The sequence below is a fragment of the Anolis carolinensis genome, chromosome 5, assembly GCF_035594765.1.
Source record: "Anolis carolinensis isolate JA03-04 chromosome 5, rAnoCar3.1.pri, whole genome shotgun sequence".
Lineage (NCBI taxonomy): Eukaryota > Metazoa > Chordata > Lepidosauria > Squamata > Dactyloidae > Anolis > Anolis carolinensis.
The window spans coordinates 177,630,646-177,652,754 of NC_085845.1; the positions used below are offsets into that span (position 1 = coordinate 177,630,646).

The 22,109-nt window shown below is 39.6% G+C and overlaps 1 protein-coding gene across 2 annotated transcripts in view; it reads left to right on the top strand.

Annotated features, from left to right (window-relative positions):
- The window catches only part of syn3 (synapsin III), a 243,065-nt gene extending 221,041 nt beyond the window's left edge, over positions 1-22,024 (top strand). For both annotated transcript variants that reach the window (XM_003220928.4, XM_062983019.1), the window contains exons 11-14: positions 9,052-9,186; positions 14,289-14,358; positions 15,163-15,460; positions 16,655-22,024. In XM_003220928.4, the coding sequence (XP_003220976.2) occupies positions 9,052-9,186; positions 14,289-14,358; positions 15,163-15,460; positions 16,655-16,787 (636 nt within the window). In that variant the 3' untranslated portion in view covers positions 16,788-22,024. The remainder of the gene's footprint in view (positions 1-9,051; positions 9,187-14,288; positions 14,359-15,162; positions 15,461-16,654) is intronic.
- Positions 22,025-22,109: the final 85 nt, after the last annotated feature.

The window sequence follows — 22,109 nt, forward strand, 5'->3', positions numbered from 1 at the left end:
TGCTGTAAACTCCACCAACGCAAGAAGATGAGCAAAGCTGCCCTACTGCTACATTCAAGGCCACTGACACATCCAAGGAATTGTATGTGGGAGAATGCTCCCACCCACTGAGCTTTGATGAGAACCACATGAGCTCTGCTGCAATAGCACATTCTTGCGCTGCAGAAGAATCCTGTAGGAATAGTGATGGGTCAAAGGTTGTGTGGTACAAGTGTACTGCCAGGAAGGGAAATGTATTTGCTCTTCAGCTTCTTCTGCTATCCTTCCTTTTTCTGTAAATCAATGTAATGCAATGGTGACTGCTCTTTTCCTATAAATCATTGCAGAGCACTTGAAAAGACTACACAAAATCCTAGCCAGCAAAGGTCTGATCTAGAATTCAGTATGAGATCCATGGCAAGGGCAAAGGGGTCGCTCCAGACTGATCTCGTTCATGTTTTAGTTCTCTTCACAAGCGCCATATGTAAGAAATCATGTTGCTCTTAATAAAAGATTTTAAGAGAAACTTTAATAAAAGATTTTAAAAGAAACCTTAAAAGCAGTACATAAATTTCTAAAACAATGTAGTCTATGTCTGCAGGCCTTCAATTTAAGAAGATATGGTAGGAAAGAAAATAGTAAAGTTAAAAAGAGAGAAGAAACCATTTGGAACTCTTGGTGTAAACACTGCTGAATGTGGTTGATCCTATTTCTGATGCAAACAGAAGCTTCCTTCCTAATGTCAATAGCAGCTGCTCTGTGTTGGGAGCAAAAAGTTAAACACTTCTCTCCAAGGATAATCACATGAAAAGGAGGGCATGTTTGGTTTAATAGTTATGTAGAAGAGGACAGGAATTTTTAATACAAGCGACACCTGCTGAAATTCCAGCTGCCTCACAACTATTAAAGCTAAAACAACCCCATTTTCGTGTGCTCCCGTTCCCTTCCTTCATGGCACAGTCCCAATTTAGATTAGGATTTCCTTCAAGTGTCACTTTGGAAGAGAAAAACAACTCCATAAAAGCCAGACTTATGAAAAATGTTAGATCAAGTTCAGCCCCGAAGCTGAGCTCAGGATTGGCTATGAGCATCTTCACCTTGATCCTGTCTTGGGGACTTCCTATGAAAAAGGAAGGAGAGACCAACATTTTAACTATTCAATACTCAATGAGTACCCAGCTGAATCTAGAAGCTATACGTTTAGTTAAGGTCAATTTAAAGCTGGACTGTGTCCTATCATTCCCAGCCAATAAAGGTAATGAGTATGCTGGTGAGGATGGTGGGAGCTCTGTTGCCTTTAACTAAAGCTTAAGCTGATGATAGTGAACAGCAATCTTGCATACCACAGAGTATTAGATGAACAGGAAGATGCCAGGAGACTTATTTTTCTGACCATTGAATGCTAGTGTTGTGTTATGGTTTGAGTGTTGGACTAGAACTCCAGACATCAAAGTTCCCATTTCCTGCTCAGCCTTTGACCTTGAGCAATTTACTCTCAGCCATGGAGGAAAGCAACAGCAACCCCCTCTGAATAAACCTTACTGGTAAAACTGTGTCACAAATTTGCCATAAGTTGGAGTCAAAACGAAGGTACATAAGAACTAAAAGGTGAATACCCAACTATGTCAGCTGTCCTGTTTTTCTTTCCATTCAGTCCATCTCCCATGAGCTTAGTCCTACTGCGCAGTACAGAAGCCAACTTATTCTTTTGCTCTTGCATGTTCCCACCGTCCCATTCATGTGATTGATCAGCTCTTTCCTTCCTTCCTTCCTTCCAGTTGGCTGACTTCCCCAATCTTAGCTCACTAAAAAAGCGAGTAATAGCTACATCTCATTTAGATACAGAAACAAATGATATAACTGAAGAATAGGAATGGGGTTTTCCATCCAAATTCTTTTCATTGCCCTTCTCATTCCCTCTGAGATATCTTATCAGGACAAAGCAGTTGGAGCTTAAGATAGCTACTGACCTTGCACACTGTCAGATCTGTATGGGACATCAGTCTCTGGGGTTTTTTTCTTAACTGTTACATGGCAGGCTTATTCTCAGGGATGGAGAAAGATGTTTCTGTTTTATCCGTATGGATGAAAACAATGCACTTATATCAGCTTTTAAAGGTCAGGTTGTATTTAATAGCAGTTGGATGCAAAACAATCCTGCTGGGTTTTAATGCTATTCAGCACTACTTCTGTACTGATGTGTTGTTCTATCCTTACCAGTTTCGTGTAGCTTCCCTTACTTTATTAACATGATTAGAGTTCTGAACAAACATTTCATCACCACGAATGTGGTGGGAATGTTTGAAATGTGCAAACGCAGCCCAGCTTGCCAGTTAGAACTATTGGTTTTCAGATGTGCAATAGAAAAAAAGAGTGATTTCCTTGCTGATGTCAAGGTGGCAGTTTATCCATTAGGACATGATTTAGCAAATCTCTGTGTGGATTGTTGTCCCTACAACACCAGTTCCTTGTTCCCATTTTTCCCCTCCTGTGTTGGTACATTCGTCCATGTGAAAAATTATTTACTGTCCATTAGAAGCTCAGAAAGAATGGAGCCAGCCCAGTTTCCCTAGGGAAGGAGTTCCACATTTAGGGTACTGCTATAGAGGAAGCCCTGACACATACCCACCAGCCTAGCCACACTGGTAGGATATGCAACAGGGTCTCTGCTGCCAGTCTTAAATTTCAGGCAGGCTTATATGGGAGAAAGCAGTCAGCATTCAGTGCAACTGAGCATTTTCAGTGTTCATTAAGGTGTGATTTGGTTCCCACCTAACGATTCTTTTCTTTATGGCTTTCTGAACTTCTCCGTTAACTGTTGATATCCCCATCTTGGATGAATGAGGTCTCTTTGACTCTACAAAGATCCACTCTTGGAAAATAACTTCATTTTTACCATAGTACAGAAGAGAAGGGAGAGGAATGAAAACAATATTATCAGAGTTATGTATTGAACATTTTGGGAGTGCAATGACACCATCTAGTGGCTGGAATTACCCTTTAACATTAACACGAAAACTGTGATGAGATTAAAGTGTCTGCACTGAAGCAGAGGACTTACCAAAGAAAACTGCATTCAACTGAAGATACCTAATTCACAGGGAGTCATAGTTTTCCCAATGTCTGTACATCATGACCTCACCCACTCTACTTACAGTATATAGGGTGTTTTTTAAAATACAGATGCAATGATTGCAGCTATATTGAATTGCTGGAATGAAAGGTAAGTCTCATCCCTTATGTGTTGTCGAAGGCTGGTCAGAATCACCGGGTGGTTGTGAGATTGCTTCTGGAACATGGCAATACAGCAACTCTTATCCCTTATGCTCTACCAATTTATCAGACCAATTATAGGCACAGTATCAACTTGCCAAGAGCTGGAATGCTTCCACCATTTCCCAGAGCTTATAAATAGAGAAGGTTAAAGGTGTGCTTAAATCTTGTCCCACTGAAATCAGACAGGCATAACAATGCCTAACTTTCCCAGATTGTGCCTCCATTTTGTAATTTTAATGTCAGTTATTTCTGAATCAGCATCTTCCCTCCAACCCCTTTATCACAAGAAAGTATATGTGCAAGCTTTGTTCACATTATGCATCTTTTTGCCACAGTTAATGTTATGTATGTATGTTTAATAACTATAAATGTGCAAACAAACATGGTGAGATCATATACACATTAGTCATTGATGAAGATAAGACTACGTAGTAACTGTGGGTAAGAAAGCAGACAAGATAACTTTTTCTTGATGCTGTCATAAAAAAAAGATTGGCAGCACTGGAGATGGTGTCATAATGCTGTTTGTGTGCAATGACTCACTGCCTAGCTTCAGGGCCATCATTTCACCTTAGAGAGATAGATGTGAAGGCAAACAGTAGGAAAGCAAAGTGTTTGCAAATTTGCAAAAAAAAAAACTTTGCTGAGAAATAACCATACACAGTGACACTATCAAATACGCCTATCTGGGGAAATCCACATTACCTTCCACACAGCTATATTACCCATTTATAATCTTATATTATCTGCTTTGAACTGGATTATCTTGAGTCCACACTGCCAGATAATTCACTTCAGGGTGCATTTTATACAGCTGTGTAGAAGGGGCCTCATATAATCCAGTTCTAAGCAGATAATATAAGATTATCAATATACAGTAGAGTCTCACTTATACAACATAAACAGGCCGGCAGAACGTTGGATAAGTGAATATGTTGGATAATAAGAAGGGATTCAGGAAAAGCCGATTAAACATCAAATTAGGTAATGATTATACAAATTAAGCACCAAACATCATGTTATACAACAAATTTGACAGAAAAAGTAGTTCAGTGCTCAGTAATGCTATGTTGTAGTTACTGTATTTACAAATTAAGCACCAAAATATCACAATGAATTTAAAACATTGACTATAAAAACATTGACTACTAAAAGGCAGACTGTGTTGGATAATCCAGAACACTGGATAAGCAAATGTTGGATAAGTGAGATTCTACTGTAATATGAAATAATTACTGTGGTAATCCAGTCCAACTCAATTCTGCCATGGAGGACACAATCCAAGCACGCCCAACAGATGGCCATCCAGCCTCAGAAGAAGAATAAGAATCATACAATCATAAGGTTAGGAGATACCCCTAAGGATCATCCTGTTCAATTTCCTTCTACCATGCAGGACGACACAAATCAAGCACTCCTAACAGATGGCCCTCCAATATCTGCACAGTAATAATACAAATCGAATCATAGAATCAGACAGTTAGGAGAGACCCCTAAAGGCCATCCAGTCCAACCCAACTCTGCCATTGGACAATACAATCCAAGCACTCCCAACAGATGGCCAGCCAGCCTCTCAATAATAATAATAATAATAATAATAATAATAAGAAGAAGAAGAAGAAGAAGAAGAAGAAGAAGAAGAAGAAGATCATACAATCCTAAGGTTTTCACAACACATGGACAATGTATAAATACTATACAATACTACACAGGGATATAGACCCCCTCTACTCACCACTTTCACAGTACACAAACAACCAAATGCATACTAAACATAAAGACAACCATACAACAGACATTCAATACCACCACTACATCAACAAGTTCTCACCAACACTACCAGACAACGCCACAGAAACGTGTGGCCGGGCACAGCTAGTATATATATATATATCTATATATATAAAAGAGTGATGGCATCACGGCGATTCACAAAACAGCAAAAGTACAGGCCCCCCAACCTCAAAATTTGACAACACAACCCATCATCCACGCCTCAAGGTTGATACAACAAAAAGAAAAGAAAAATAAAGTCCTAATTAGAGGGAGAGCAATAATTTTTTTATCCAATTGCTGCCAGTTTAGAGGGCTAATCTCTGCCCACTTGGTTGCCTAGCAACCAAGGGACAGCTAGGTTTCAGTTAGGGGACAGGCAGATTTAGGCCTCACTTAGGCTTCTTCCACAGATTATCTAATTTGCACTGGATTATATGGCAGTGTAGACTCAAGGCCCTTCAACACAGCTATATAACCCATTTATAATCTTATATTATCTGCTTTGTACTGGATTATCTTGACTCCACACTACCATATAATCCACTTCAGTGTGCATTTTATACAGCTGTGAAGAAGGGGCCTCATATAATCCAGTTCTGAGCAGATAATATAAGATTAGAAACATACAGTAGAGTCTCACTTATCCAATGTAAACAGGCCGGCAGGATAAGTGAATATGTTGGATAATAAGAAGGGATTCAGGAAAAGCCAATTAAACATCAAATTAGGTAATCGTTATACAAATTAAGCACCAAAACATCATATTATACAACAAATTTGACAGAAAAAGTAGTTCCATGCGCAGTAATGCTATGTAGTATTTACAGCAGAGTCTCACTTATCCAACACTCGCTTATCCAACGTTCTGGATTATCCAACGCATTTTTGTAGTCAATGCTTTCAATATATCGTGATATTTTGGTGCTAAATTCATAAATACAGTAATTACTATATAGCATTACTGTGTACTGAACTACTTTTTCTGTCAAATTTGTTGTATAACATGATGTTTTGGTGCTTAAATTGTAAAATCATAACCTAATTTGATGTTTAATAGGGTTATCCTTAATTCCTCATTATCCAACATATTCGCTTATCCAACGTTCTGCCGGCCCATTTATGTTGGAGTGAGACTCTACTGTACTGTATTTACAAATTTACCACTAAAATATCACAATGAATTTAAAACACTGACTACAAAAACATTGATTATGAAAAGGCAGACTGCGTTGGATAATCCAGAACATTGTATAAGCGAATGTTGGATAAGTGAGATTTTTCTTTAATATGAAATAATTACTGGGATAGAATAATGCAGAACAATATAATCTCTAAAACCAGGACAGTAAATAAACAGGGGAATTCCAGACAGGAAACAATCAGGGCCAGCTAACACCTCCCAACAAAGTATTCCCATCATCAAAGTCTGGCAAATCCTGTTTTCTCAGGGCCACAGACAGTAGAAGCACATAAAATATCGCAAACAACACCACTCTGAAAACAAGGGAATTCCAGACAGGAAACAATCAGGGCCAGCTAACACCTCCCAACAAAGTATTCCCATCATCAAAGTCTGGAAAATCCTCTGTTTTCTCAGGGCCACAGACAGTAGAAGCACATAAAATATCGCAAACAACACCACTCTGAAAACAAGGGAATTCCAGACAGGAAACAATCAGGGCCAGCTAACACCTCCCAACAAAAAATTCACTCAGGGAGGAAACAGCCAGGCTTTAAAGCTGCAAGGCCAATACATCCTAATCATTTTTCCTAATTGCAGCATTCATACTTGCCTCCAACAAACAAAAAAAACCAATCAGAAATATTGTATATTCACAACCTTTAGGAAATAATATCCCCTGATGGCGCAGCATGTTAAAGCGCTGAGCTGCTGAACTTCTGGACCGAAAGGCCACAGGTTTGAATTGGGGGAGCGGAGAGAGCCCCCACTGTTAGCCCCAGCTACTGCCAACCCAGAAGTTCGAAAACATGCAAATGTGAGTGCATCAATAGGTACTGCTCCGGCGGGAAGGTAACGCCACTCCATGTAGTCATCCCACATGACCTTGGAGGAGTCTACGGACAACGCCGGCTCTTCGGCTTAGAAATGGAGATGAGCACCAACCTCCAGAGTAAGACACGACTGGACTTAATGTCTGGGGAAAACCTTTACCTTTTACCTTAACTACCACAAATTCCTCAATACTTTATTTCCCATACCACCATATTTCGCCACAGCAACGCGTGGCCGGGCACAGCTAGTATATATATATAAATGTAATGTTTGTTTTATTTTGGAATAAACAACAAAGCCACTGAACCAAATCACACCAAATTTGGCCACAAAAGACATAGTCATCCAAAATATGTCTTTCAATAAAAAAAAACAAGAAAAATAAAGTCCAAATTAGAGGAAGAGGAAGAACTGTTTTTTTCCCCATTGCTGCCAGTTAGAAGGGTAAGCTCCGCCCACTTTGTCTCCTAGCAACCCACTCAGCCATTTAATGGCTCTTCAATTACACCTCTTCCACACTGCCTATAAAATACAGATTATCTGATTTGAACTGGATTATATTGCAGTGTAGACTCAAGGCCCTACCACACACCTATATAACCCTGAATGCCAAGGCAGGATAATCTGCTTTGAACCGGATTATCTTGAATCCACACTCAAGTGTGGATTTTATACAGTTGTTTAGAAGGGGCCTCATATAATCCTGTTCTAAGAAGATAATATAAGATTATAAATATAATGTGTAATAATTACTGTGGTATAATAATACAGAACAATATAATCTCTAAAATCAGGACAGCAAATAAAGAACAACACTCAGAAGACAGGGGAATTCCAGACAGGAAACAATCAGGGCCAGCTAATACCTCCCAACAAAGGATTCACTCAGGCAGGAAGCAGCCAGGCTTTGAAGCTGCAAGGCCATTCAATGCTAATCAATGTAACTAGTTGCAGCATTCATACTTGCTGCACTGAGACTATTCATTGCTATTTGACCTGGCCAAACAAGAATTCCACAAGGTAGAAAGCGGCCAGGCTTGCAAGCAGCAAGGCTATTCGGTGCTGTTCAACCTGGCCAACCAAGATTTCCCCTAGATAGAAACCCCTCAGGTTTTGAAGCCACGAAGCTGCTCCGTCCCATTCAACCTGCCCAAGGAAGGATGCCCCTATATAGAAAGTGGCCAGGCTTTGAAGTAGCAAGGCTATTCAGTGCAATTCCAATTGGAAACAGCAACGCGTGGCAGGGCACAGCTAGTCTCTTTTTTAAAATAATACATCATGGATGAATGGCACAATGGTTGAGAGGGAAACTATTGTTCAATCATCCAATATTAAGAAGAATGTTTATAAAGCTAATATCTATTTTATAAGGTAGCAAAAGGAAGAGAAAGACAATGGCAATTCCAATCTGACCAAATCTTGCCAAGAAAATCTTGTGATAGGTTTGTATTGGTGTCATCATATGTGAAAAGTGACTTTGAAGGCATACAGCAACAGCAAAGTAAAACGATAGCAAGCAACAACAATGAAACTAAATGACACAAAACTATATCAAAATACCTTGTTGCACCTTGAAATGCTGATCAGTTTATTTTAGCATAGGCTTCATTGATAAAAATCTGTTTCTTGCAGGTGAAGTCACTAACAAAAAATCCTGTGACGGACTGGCACAGCTATGCCGTAATTTTTAGAATTAAGAGATAGGCAGGACCAACTATCATACATGCAGATTATACAAACCAATTGCATTATTTACTGATACTGTAGTTATCACTGAAGATCTCTAGATAAGTTCCTTTAACACATACACTTTTGATAAAGTTATTGAACACTCTCATAAAAACTCCTGAGTAGTAATGTCTGACTAGTGAGGGCTGCACAAATGGCCATGACATTATACATGATGTGCATGAGCATCAGTATATATTTGCAGCATTAATGTCCTGCCACTGTATTGGTTTCCCATTGACACAATGAAAAAGATCTGACGCATTTCATTTCTACAGGTGATGGACAGCTCAATGCCTCTAATCGGGGAACATGTGGAGGAAGATAGACAGCTTATAGCAGATCTGGTTGTCTCCCGAATGACGCAAGTTTTCCTAGCCGTGGGATCCTCCCCTTCACCTCTGAGACCTTGGGTAAGAACAGGAGTTATCTGCCAGAGAAGACAATGTACTGTCACAGTCCTGACAAAGGCTATAAATGAGCAAATAGGATAAGTTTTTCCAGTGCCACCAGAAAACATAAAGCTGCTTTCTATAAGATAAGAGACTTTAGTGCTAAAATTATTCCCATTTCTATAATATTCCATAAATAAAACTGGAGTCACTGTGGTTAGAGCTAGAAATGTCATGTAGTTCTACAATTCATTTAAAAGGGGAGGTAGGTTGTCATTTTTTCTTTCGCGTGCTATTTTTCTCCACAAATATCTTTCCCACCCTATTAAGGATATATACATATAGGTCTGTCCAATGATATATTCAATTAAAGTTAGAAAGTGAGGATGAATTAGTATCTGTCATTTTTCCTGTATGCTGCCACAAACCACTATAAGGAAGTAATCTTTACTAATATAGTATACCAGGAAAAGCAGTAAAAAGAGCTCAAAACAATGTTACATACTTGGTTGAGAAAGCACATGAACATAGGTGTCAGCACACCCAATATTATGACCCAATTTACCAACAGAATTGTCCCGATAGAAACTATCCTTCAAAAAAGATACTACACAACACAAGTGAGAGATTACACATGGATCTCAAGATTTATGTGCTATCTTTTTAAGGTAGTAATCACATGCTCAGTGCTAGTAATTTTTTATCCCTTCAGATAGGTGATGAGTGTTATGGTGAAACAAACCATATTTTCTGATGATTAGACTCATATCTCTAAATTGTAGGCAGAGATGTAGGATTCCACTGCTATTTGAAAAAGCTACTCAGTTCAAGGTTTTGATTCTTCTACTTACATTTTTTCCCTAAACTCTTGTTGTTGTGTTGTTTATTCATTCAGTCACTTCTAACTATTTGCGACCACATGGACCAGCCCAAGCCAGATCTCCTTGTCAAACCACGGTTTGTAGCATGCCTGTATAGTTTGATATGCAGAATGCTAAAGATGGTTTGCCCTTTTCTTGTTAAGGATATAAGAGCCCTTTTTACTCTGTGTGTCCCTGAACTCAAGTCCTTGAGTCAGCTGTGCTGAAAGTAGTTCATTCACTTTAATAATAAAAATATATAACACATATATATATACCTCACAACCTCTGAGGATGCCTGCCATAGATGTGGGCGAAACGTCAGGAGAGAATGCTTCTGGAACATGGCCACACAGCCCGAAAGACATACAACAACCCCAATATATAACACAGTTTACAGTAGTTATCCTCACTACAAAGAAAAAACAAACAAACACTGTCTCCTTGAGAAGTCTTCTTCTTGATAATACAACTAGCTGTGCCCTGCCACGCATTGCTGTGGCCAATTGGAATTGCACTGAATAGCCTCGCTGCTTCTAAGCCTGGGCACTTTCTATATAGGGGCCTCCTTGCTTGGGCTGGTTGAATGGGACGGAGTGACCTGATGGCTTCCAAAACTGAGGGTTTTACATCTAGGGGAAATCTTGGTTGGGCAGGTTGAAGAGGAGTGAATAGTCTTGCTGCTTGGAAGCCTGGCCGCTTTCTACCTTGTGGAATTGTTGGTTGGCCAGGTCGAATAGCAATGAATAGTCTCAGTGCAGCAAGTATGAATGTTGCAATTAGTTACTTTGATTAGTATTGAATGGCCTTGCAGCTTCGAGGCCTGGCTGTTTCCTGGTTGAGGGAATCCTTTGTTGGGAGGTATTAGCTGGGCCTGATCATTTCCTGTCTGGATTTCCCCTTTCTGGAATTCCCGTCTTCTGAGTGTTGTTTTGTATTTAGTGTCCTGATTTTAGAGATTATATTATTCTGTTTTCTTATTAGACCACAGTAATTATTACATCCTATATACAGTAATGTTATGTAGTAATTTCTGTATTTACGAATGTAGCTCCAAAACATTGCAACATTTACTACAAAAACATTGACTACTGAAAGGCAGACTGCCTTGGGTAATAGAGAACATTGGATAAGTGAAGCTTGGATAAGTGAGACTCTGCTGTATTGTCTGTTTGGAGGCCAAGTGTTAATGTTGCCATTGGCAAGCTTGATTAGCACCGAATGGCCTCGCAGCTTCAGTGCCTGGCTGCTTGTTGTCTGTGAAGCTGTTTATTATTATTGTTGTGGTTGTTATTGTTATTATTATAATTGAGGGGTAAATTGAGGGAAAGAGGAGGAGAACTGTAAGTAATTGAGGGAGAACTCTTCCTCCCTTTTGGGGGTGTGTGCCGGCAAGCGGCTCTTTCACTGTCTTTCCTCTCTCCGGCAGGGAAATGCTGCAGAGGCCAAAAGTGGCAAAGAAAAGGTGAGGGCAAGTGGTTGGCTATTTTCCTCCATGTCATTCAGCCTGGCGGCTTCTGTGCTCCCTTCTGTGCTCCCAGAGTTTATGAGGGGATCTTTTGGAAGGGCCATCCCCTCCCTCCTCCTGCGGACCCCAAGGGCCGGCCTTTCAAACGCACCTTGCTGTTGAACTGTGATGTCCCCTCCTCAGAGGGTGCAACGGTACTTTCTCCACTGTGGTTTTCTTCCTGGCGGGGAAAGGGTGGGAAGAACCAGCGAGGGCTGCTGGTTGACTCTTTTCTGATGCACGTTGCTAAGATGGCACCGGCGGGAAAAGGGGAGGGAATGGGAGCGACCATTGAGGGGAGGGGTTGGGGAGTGTGTTGGGTGCGCGTCGGTTCGTGTCTGGCACATGCGCAGTGTTCTTTCCAGTTTTTTGGGTTTTGTGACTCCTGGTTCGGGTCCAGATGTTTAATTTTTTTGTACGAACCTAGCGGCAAGGCCGCTGGATTCCGCTGCCAAATTTCATGTTTCTGGGACGTGTAGTTTTGTTGTTTTGTCCTAGGCCGAAATTCCATTACCCTTTTATATAGAGAGAAGGAAATAACATAAAACAGTTCAACTTCTTTCCTTACTAAGTTCCACAATGCCCTTGACTGGTGGAGGGTGACAAACACTCACTCCTTGCTTTTCAGAAGCTTTCTTCTTCAACTTCCAGCTTCAGCAGCAGCACCTTGTGGCTAACAGCCAACATCAGTGGCTAGTAGCCAATACCACCAGCTACATACACCAGCTACTTGCACCAGTACCAGTAACTAACAACCAGCACCACCAGTGAGCAGCTAGCCCAGTTTGATTTATTCACTAGGCTTATTAACACACCCATCTAACACACTGCAGCTGCTTCACTCTTATTACAAAGGTTCTGATCCTTATTATTGCTTAGGAAAAGTCTGTAGTAATTTCTGAGTATTAAGGGTCGCCACCCCCAGCTCCTTCAAGGTCAAGCCAGTCACTTCAAGGATAGCATTCACCCATCTTGTCCTTGCTCGGCCCCTCTTCCTTTTTCCTTCAATTTTCCCCAGCATCATTCTCTTCTCCAAGCTTTCCTGTCTTCTCATTATGTGGCCAAAATACTTCATCTTTGCCTCTAATATCTTTCCCTCCAGTGAGCAGTCGGGCATTATTTCCTGGAGAATGGACTGGTTGGATCTTCTTGTGGTCCAAGGCATTTTCAGAATTTTCCTCCAACACCACAGTTCAAAAGCATCTATCTTCCTTTGCTCAACCTTTCTTATGATCCAGCTCTCATATCCATACTACAGGGAATACCGTTGCTTTTACTATGCGGACCTTTGTTGCCAGTGTAGTATCTCTACTCTTCTCTAAACTCTACAGGTGCATTTTCATTCTAGAGAGACATTTTTAACAGAAAATAAATATACCCATAGCTACAAGTCCTTCTGTTATATACTGCTTCTGTGATCAGACACATACCTATGGATACCAGGTGTTGAAGAACAATAGCAGGAGAGTCTGTGGGCTTTAGGCTTCCAATTTGCTGCTGTGAGAAAAGGGTTGCTAGTCAAGATAAATCTTTGTTCTTGTATAAGAATTAGCTTGTTGACTGGTACACTTCTCAGTTCCATTAATTCAACCAAGCAGAACTAAGCACTTGCTTAATTTTTTAGTTGGGCTATAAACATACAGTACTTAGCACTGCCTGGATCAACATCTATGTGAAAACCTTTAGACAGAAATTCTACAATGCACTGAACACGATGGAGAAAAAACAGTGTTTGTGTTTATTCATGTTGCTACAGTAGGATAGGATTTAGTAATGGGCACTACCACACAACTGATGTTCAGATTTTTAGCATAAAAGCTTGATGTTTAGCGTATTATCAAATCTAATCAAGACACCTCTTACCTTACTAAGAGAATGTGTGTGTATATATATAATCTTGTGTCAGGAGCAACTTCAGAAACTGCAAGTCGCTTCTGGTGTGAGAGACTTGGCCGTCTGCAAGGACGTTGCCCAGGGATGCCCTAATTTTTTGATGTTTTACCATCCTTGTGGGAGGCTTCTCTCATGTCCCCGCATGGAGCTGGAGTTGACAGAGGGGGCTCATCTGCCCTCTTCCCGGATTTGAACCGTAAACCTTCAGATCAGCAACCCAGCTTTCAAGTCAGCAGTTCTGCCTGCACAAGGCTTTAACCCATTGGGAGACTGGGGGCAATGTATTTTGTATTATATTGACAATCACTTAACACAGATGAGGTGTGCCTCAACTCCTGCAAGAACCTGAGAGTGGATCAGTTTTTCCTAAATATGTGGTAGACTGGAAATAGGTCTCAGAAACATTACTTTTTCTGTTACTTTTACTATTGGAATGCAATTCTCATAATCCCACAACATTGGCCATGCTGTGGAAGGCTTCTTAGAATTGAAGTCTAAAACAAGTGGAGGGACTTAGGCTCTCCACATCTGTGTTAGAGTAACAGAACTTCTGGTCCAGATCTGGTTTTCCTACATATAGATATGCCTGACACTTAACAGGTGTCTGTTGATATAGTTATGAAAAATTGTGTTGGCATTTTTCAGTAATCTCCAAACAAAATGTGGGTATATTGCCAGCTCCTCTAGAAAACTGCCTCTTCAGTTTACCAGTATTTTAAAGGTATTGTCCCCCCGTTTGGAAATTCACAGAGACCTTCTGGTGTTATTAGACAACAAGAAACATGACTGTATTTGTAATGTTTCAGTCAATCTGTTGACTAAAGGATTTTTTTGCTCGTTTCATTTTTGTTTTGGTCATCTAGCCACAGTCAATAAAATCACAGCCAGGACCGCAACTTGGACAGCTTTCCCAACCTCGGCCACCACCTCAAGGTATAAATATCTAACTTTCAAGTCTGCTCAAATTTTGAGATCTGAGGGCTTTATCTCAGCCTCATCACCATTACAGGCACCCATGAAAACGACATAGGAGAGAGAGATATCTTGGTGGTTGTTCCCAGATTGTAGAATTCCCTTTCAAAGTGCAGTTGGCCCCTTTCCTTTCTTTTTGCCAGTAGTCAAAGAACTTTCTACTTAAACCAGCATTTGACTGTTAACTATTAATATGTGGAAAGACACCTTGGGTCCTATACTAACAGAAAGTCAAGAGAGACATTTTAAAAATAAAATAAATAAAAATAAAATATAAGAGGAGATGATGCTATCACCAGTAAATGATAAATGAGGATACAGAATTTGAGGTCAGATATTCTAGCACTGCCAGAGTCAAATAAAATTACTTGAATAACAAAGATAAAAATCTAGAATTGAAGACATGCTGAAGATTGCATTTTAAAATTGGAGGGTAAAGATAGTTACCAACGTGTGTGAGGGTGACTTAAGAGAAGAAAGAATTGTAGGATTGCTGCTTTATACCAGACCAGACCATGGTAAAATTATTTCATGGAGGATTGGAGAGCTGTATCCTCAAAAGTTTTGTTTTGTCTCTGGATCTTTTATACAGATTTCTCAAGTTAGCTACAGGTCAAGAGGGGTTTCTTTAATATTCAGCCAATGAAATAAGAGGGAAATAGTACTTGAACTGTATTGCTAAATACAGAAGATTCTGTTCTCCAAAGATGTTGTGCTTGCTTTAATGCTATTTATGTTTTATTTAATTGTAACTTTTTGCTCTAGGGGGGCCACGCCAGCCTCAAGGATCACAACCTGTAAGGACAGGAGCTCCACCCCAGCAAAGGCTCTCTCCACAAGGTCAACAACCACAAAGCCCCCAGTCCACTTCACCACAGCAGCAGAGATCACCGGGATCTCCCCAGCAAACTAGATCATCAGCCAGTAATTCGCCAAGCCAGCCTTCCAAACCCGGCACCTTTCCCCCCCAGCAGCCTCGACCTCCAGCTCAAGGACGGGCTCCTGGTCCACAAGGGTCTGGAGAATCAAACAAGCAGCAGGCCCCTCCACATCCTCACTTAAAGTAGGTGTTTTTTTTATAGTAGATGCTGAGCCATAATTCATCATGAAATCCCCACAAAACCATAGGCAGATTTTAATATTTTTGAAGGTGAAAGGAAAGGCAAGCAGGATATGTAGAAGAATAGAGATCATATGGTCACCATAAGTCAAAGTTTAATTGAAGGCAGCTCGCAACAATTAGAGAACATTTACAACTTAAGCAGCTGAGCTATACCACAAACTAAAGGAAAGACAATCCCAAATCTGCCCTTTGGGTCTATTATTCTGCTCTGAAAGGAAATTCCTTCCCATCTTTCAGCCACAATTTTGATCCTTAGTCAACATCCCAAAAAGCCATCACTTTCACTCTTGTGCTTGGTTATTTTAGAAATGTAAAAATAATAAATGGCTACTAAGAATTATTGTTACTCTTGTGTGCCTTCAAGTCGATTGCAATCTATGATGACCCTAAGGTGAACATATCATGAGCTTTCCTTGTCAAAATTTGTTTTGCCTTCCTTTGAGGCTGGAGAACATGACTTGTCCAACTCAATGGGTTTTCATGCCCAACTGGCGATTTGAAGTTTGGTCTCTCAGAGATATAGCTGAACATTCAACCATTGCACCACCCTAAAACCCCAGAAGCCCAAAAATGAGGTTATAACATTGCTATATTAGCATTAGAGCAACACCTTCCTCTAGCTGCCTATCTTGCTCTATACTCAGGGTTTTTTTTCCACAAATGAGGATGTCGTGAAATAAAATTCCAAATAAAGTATAAAATATAAGGACAGCACTATCATTAGGTGCTATAATGAATATTTTTATCTACAAAATCTATATAGATACATAGATGGCAAATGGTAGATTTGCGTGAAGCACAAAGGAGTGGATCAGTGACAAATCGGATAGGATAGGTTTTTAATCTGTTTTGAAAGTTATTTTATGGCATTTTTGAGAATTGTTCAGGTTTTATGCTGCTTTTAAATTGAAAAACAATAAGTAATGTAATGAGTAATTGATGTTTTTAAAAGTTATATTACCTGCCTTGTGGACTGTTGTTAAAAAGTTATTTTTAAAATGTAACTTTCCAGAATGTCTCCAAAAAATACTACATCTTGGTAAAAGCATCCAGTTTTCAATGCATTCTCTTTTGTCTCTTTCCCTCTTTGTGTGGGAAATGTCCACATCTCAATTTTTCCCCTCTGTTTTGCAGCAAATCACAGTCTTTGACAAACACCTTCAGCCTCTCAGATTCTTCACAACGAGGAAATCCCAATGAAGATGAGGCAAAAGCTGAAACCATCCGCAATCTGAGAAAGTCATTTGCTAGCCTGTTTTCCGATTAATCTTTTGGCCTAGTTTGTGCAGTTTGGTTGTTCTTTTAAAAAAATCTATGTTCCTTTTTATATTTCCCTATCCAGTCTTGTCATTGAAGTTACCTATTAGTAAATATAGTTTCTTATAGAACGTATTCACCCATACCGATGAAGGAAGTTTCAACAAACAGTGGAATTTTAGTCATCCCACACCCTATTGCCCTGCTTCTGGGCACTACTGAAGCTATACAATTTCCATAACATCTAAAATATATAAACAGAACATATTCATTCTTTGTCCCACACCAAGTTTGAGAGTAAAGGACATGTACACTAGAGCTGACAAGTGTGTGAATGAGAGGCCAATGTGGGTAGGCTATAATTTTACTGCAGCACCATTCATTCAAATCAGTATTTTACTGTGTATATATACAAGCCCAAAGCCTACAAACAGAATCCTTCAGTTATCTTTCTACATAAATAGTCCCTTCAGTACCTGTATGTTTTTTGTTAACTCACTTCAAAGAAACACACTGATAATAAAATCACTTCAACCATTGCTTCCCTGTGTAAGCCAGTAACCAAAAGCAGTGCTCTACACTCAGATGAATGTGCAGGATATCCCTTTGTGCAAAAAAAGCAAACATCTTTTTCATGGTGTGTTTATACAGTATGTCACGAACAAGCAGAATTCTAGAGCCAGCTGCCCAATCATTCCTACTTGTAGCACGACAGATACAACAGATAACAGCTTCTTTCTGCAGTCGGGTTAATGTTGTTAGTGGCAAGCGGCTTCACATTTTTGGTTTATTCCTTCCCAACAAACCAAAGAAAGAATCCAGGGTTTTATCAAGTTCTTTTCTGCTTTGCTGGGAACAAAATAAGTAGAAGCTCCCTGCTGCCAGATGACACAATAAAATCAACTGCAGTACAAAGCTCCATGGTTTATTTAACTGTTGCTACTTCAAGCTGAGACAATCTCAGTATCAGCATGCAGTTTATTCAAACCAAAGTTCCCTTCTGTTGTCGAAACACACCTAATGTGGTGGATCACATAACTTTTTGCGTTGTTCTGTAAAGCAGGATCACCTTTAGAGAAATGCACCCTAGATAAAATCCATTCTAATTCCCATATGCAATTATATCATCCCTATAGCACTGGAAGTGGGAAATATTTAGTCTGACTCAAATTGTCTTGTTACATTGTCTACAAAGATGAAACTTGTCCACACCCTGACAATTTCTAGCCAATGAAATTAAAATATAATATATGTGTTACACAAATATCATATCCTTGTAAATGAACATGCAAATGTATGAATTATACTTGTGAGCAGGTTTAAAATAGCCATAATGCATTTCAGATAAGAGGCAGGATCTCTCACCAGGTTTTTAGAGAAAGCCAACAGCAAGATCAGTGTTGATTACAGATATTTTAAAGCAGCCACTGAAATTTAAGTTGGTGGAAAATTTATGATTCTTTTAAAGCACCCAGATATCCATTTGTCGGTGGCAACAAAGAACAGAGTAACAGTAGCACAGGCTGAATCCATAGCATAATGATATGCTCTCTTTAAACCAACCTGACTGTATATTTCCAGCTTCCCAGTGTCAGGATTTGGCCTTAGCTCCATGACATTTAAGCAAGATCAGGTAACATGTCAAACATTAAAGTCATAGAGGGTGGAAAAATAAAGTCCATAGCTAATAATATAATAATAATAAATTTATTCTTATATCCCGCCCCATCTCCCCGAGGGGACTCGGGGCGGCTCACAGCAATAGTAAAAAACAGTGACAAATTACACATTGTAAAATCAAACATGAAAAACAATCATACAATCAAAACATACATCACATGTTAAAAACAAGGAGGTAAAACAGTTCTGGGCCGAAATAGAGGGCTACATGAAGAAGGTGGCTTCGTGGCAGAAGTGCTCGACAAGGTATCAATAATCATGGTAGGACACTCTCTAATTAAATTAAATGGGCAGACAAATCAACCCCCAAGAATTAGTCGAAGGCCCTCTGGAAAAGCCAGGTTTTAAGGCTTTTTCGAAAGGCGAGGAGGGTGGGGGCCTGTCTAATCTCCCTCGGGAGTGAGTTCCAAAGGCTAAAATTCTTGCTTTTCCATAATGACTTTTAAACCAAACAATTTGCTTGACTTCCTTTTTACAGCACTATCTATGCAACACTGAAATAAGCAGGACATCAGTCTGGCTTACTTACTTACTTTACTTAGGTGATCTCTTATAGGCCGAGGATGATGGTCCTCCCATTCTGGTGTCTTGGGGGTGTGTCTGTAGGTGGCTGAAGAGATCTATTCTTGATCCGCATGTTCTCCCGCTGTGAGGACATCGGTTTCCAAGTGGAAGGCGGTCCTGGTCAGGGTTGGCTTGACGCGCCTTCCTCTTGGCACATTTCTCTCTTAAGCCTTCCTTTCCTTCCTCTTTGAACTCTGCAGCACTGCAGGTCACAGCTGACCTCCAGCTGGTGCGCTCAAGGGCCAGGGCTTCCCAGTTCTCAGTGTCTATGCCAGAGTTTTTAAGGTTGGCTTTAAGCCCATATTTAAATCTCTTTTCCTGTCCACCAACTTTCCGTGTTCCTTCTTGAGTTGGGAGTATAGTAACTGCTTTGGGAGAAGGTGATCAGACATTTGGATGACGTGGCCAGTTCAGCTGAGTTGATGGCCTCTTTGACCACATTGGAGCTGCAATTCAGAATGTTCTGATAGAGCTCTGAACTACAACACTGAAATCATCAGTCTGGCGACTCACTTCAGACAGAAGAAAAGTCCTTAGTGTAACAGCTGGACTCTATGACAAGCTACCACAAAGATGTCATTTGCCTCCTCAGCACTCAATTAAAATAGATAGGATTGAGATCATAGTTTGTTACCATACCCTCTGATCCCTGAAGGTGGAAATTATCCTTACTCAGCACTAAGAAATGTAATGAGCTTTTTGTTTAACTTATTTTAAAGCTGAACCTGACTTTCTCTCACATTCCCTCCACAGTAATTAGCCTCACAGATTTCAGTTCTGCAAGTATGCCACCCAATGTTGTTACATCAGGCAATGTGTAAACAAAGCTAAAGCCATGAATTTTAGCTTCTTTCACAGACTTTTTAACTAAGCCATTTGTTTTTACTCCAGTTTTGCATATATCACGTAGGACAGCAATATTACTTTTAACAGTTCCACATCCTTGACTTAGCCGCTGGAACTATAATTTAAAGAGCTGTATTACTATAGCCTGGAATCAGAACAAACTAGCTCTCTACATATTGATAGTATGGGCTTTCTAAGGAATAAGCACACCATAATGTAGCATAGTGATTAGAAACACTGAGATTGATGTTCAAATCTACGTTCAAGCAAGTCAGCCCTACTTAACAGGGATAAAATGACATGGCCTTTTGCATGGGAGTACTATTGTTACAAGCAAATACATTCCATTAGTTGTCTTCTTTGCCAGTCAAAAAGGTTGACCAGTATAATAAATTGTAGAAGAGGAGAAACCCAAATACTTGGGAGCCTGGCTGAAATATGCCAGTACAATGTTCTCTCACTACTTCGCGGTTCACTTTTCATGGATTCGCTGTTTCGCGGTTTTTCAATGAACTCTAAAAGACTATTATAAATCATAAAAATTACAATTTACAGCCTAAGGAAGGGAGGAAGGAGAAACCAATGGGAGAGAAAAGGAGCCCAAGTGGCAACGGGAGGAAAAGGAAGCGATTTATCAACACACGATTGGTTGATAAAGACTGAAAATAGTTTATAACTACTAAAATAATGTATAAATATTAAAATAAATATAGTGCCCCTACTTTGCGGATTTTCACTTATTGCGGGTGGTCCTGGAGCCTAACCCCAGCAATAAGTGAGGGAACACTGTACATACTTCCTACAAAAATCAGTAAGGGACCACTACTCTAGTATTATATCAAAATGATATTCTTCTACTCAAAACTATGTTTAGAATTGCTTTAGAGATTATTCAATTCTCACAATTTATTGCTTTATTTAGCATATAAATCGAAGTCCCCTTCCACACAGCTATATAAAATCCACATTGAACTGGATTATTTATTTCCGATATTTCTACCCCGCCCTTCTCCCCGAGGGGACTCAGTGTGGAAGGGCCCTAGCATTAATATGAGTTTGTGTTCACAAATGTAATAATCCAGTAGCACAATTACACCTCAAAGCTATAGCAGAACTCAATGTTAAGGACCACTTCTGAAAGAAGACACATACTTTGTAAAGTTTCATGCTGCACCTTTAGTATTTGTGCCATCTAAAAACTACCAGTCTGCTAACTGCATGAGCAGATCTAGTGAAGAATCAAGCAAGCAATAATATATATAAATACTACCAAGTGCTACAGTTAACAGCAGGTGGGCATTTTGATGTGTGCACCTCAGAAATTGTTTGGAGAGCACAGCTGCATTCATTCTGTGCCTTCATTATATAGAACAGTATCATGTTATAACCAATCAAACCCCAGTTATTAGAAAAAGATGCTAAATTGGCTTATTGAAATTAATGTGGATCAAACTGCATGTTTAAAACTTTCAGTTGGGCTGAAAATACTAGACTGAGAACGTTACCGAAAACTAGTAGCTGTAGTTCACTCTTCGCCAGATAATAAAACAAAACTGAAGATATATACAGCCTTTGTTCTAACCATACATCTTTGAAAGCTATATTTATATAGATCCTTTATTGAGGAAATATTTTCTATCAAGTCTTGTTCTAGCCATCATGTTGACTGTATAAATACTGAGTTTTGTCTATTACTTCCTGAGTATTGTACAGGCATGGTTATCCATCATACTTCAGAAGACATTACGACTAGGAATCTTTATTCATCTTGATGTAATGGAATACAAGCATAGCAGGCAAGAACAAAGATGTGGATTCACTCATATCCATAGCTACACAGTTCTAATTTTATTAGATCGTACAGTGGGTGTGGTTTTATTTTATGATGTACTTAAAGCTTTCTCCTGAGACCTGAAAAAAAATCAGCAAGGATTAGAAGGCAACATACTATTGTTAGTCCTTTTGGCATTCTCACTCATGATTTTGATCAGGATCTGGGTTATTTTGTAGCATGTTCTTATTCAACTGTTTGTAGGATGATCTGTCCAGTGTTTTATTCTTTCAAGTGTAACCAAAACATTTGAAATCTGTATTCTTTGTGCACTGAAGTCCCCAAACCAAAATTGCTTTTCAAGTAATAAAATGAGGAAAAAACTTCTTGTTACAGAAAATGTTTAAAAACAATCATATCAGATAACGTTTGAGGCTTCCTATATATCAGACGCTGATAAACACCAAGCGC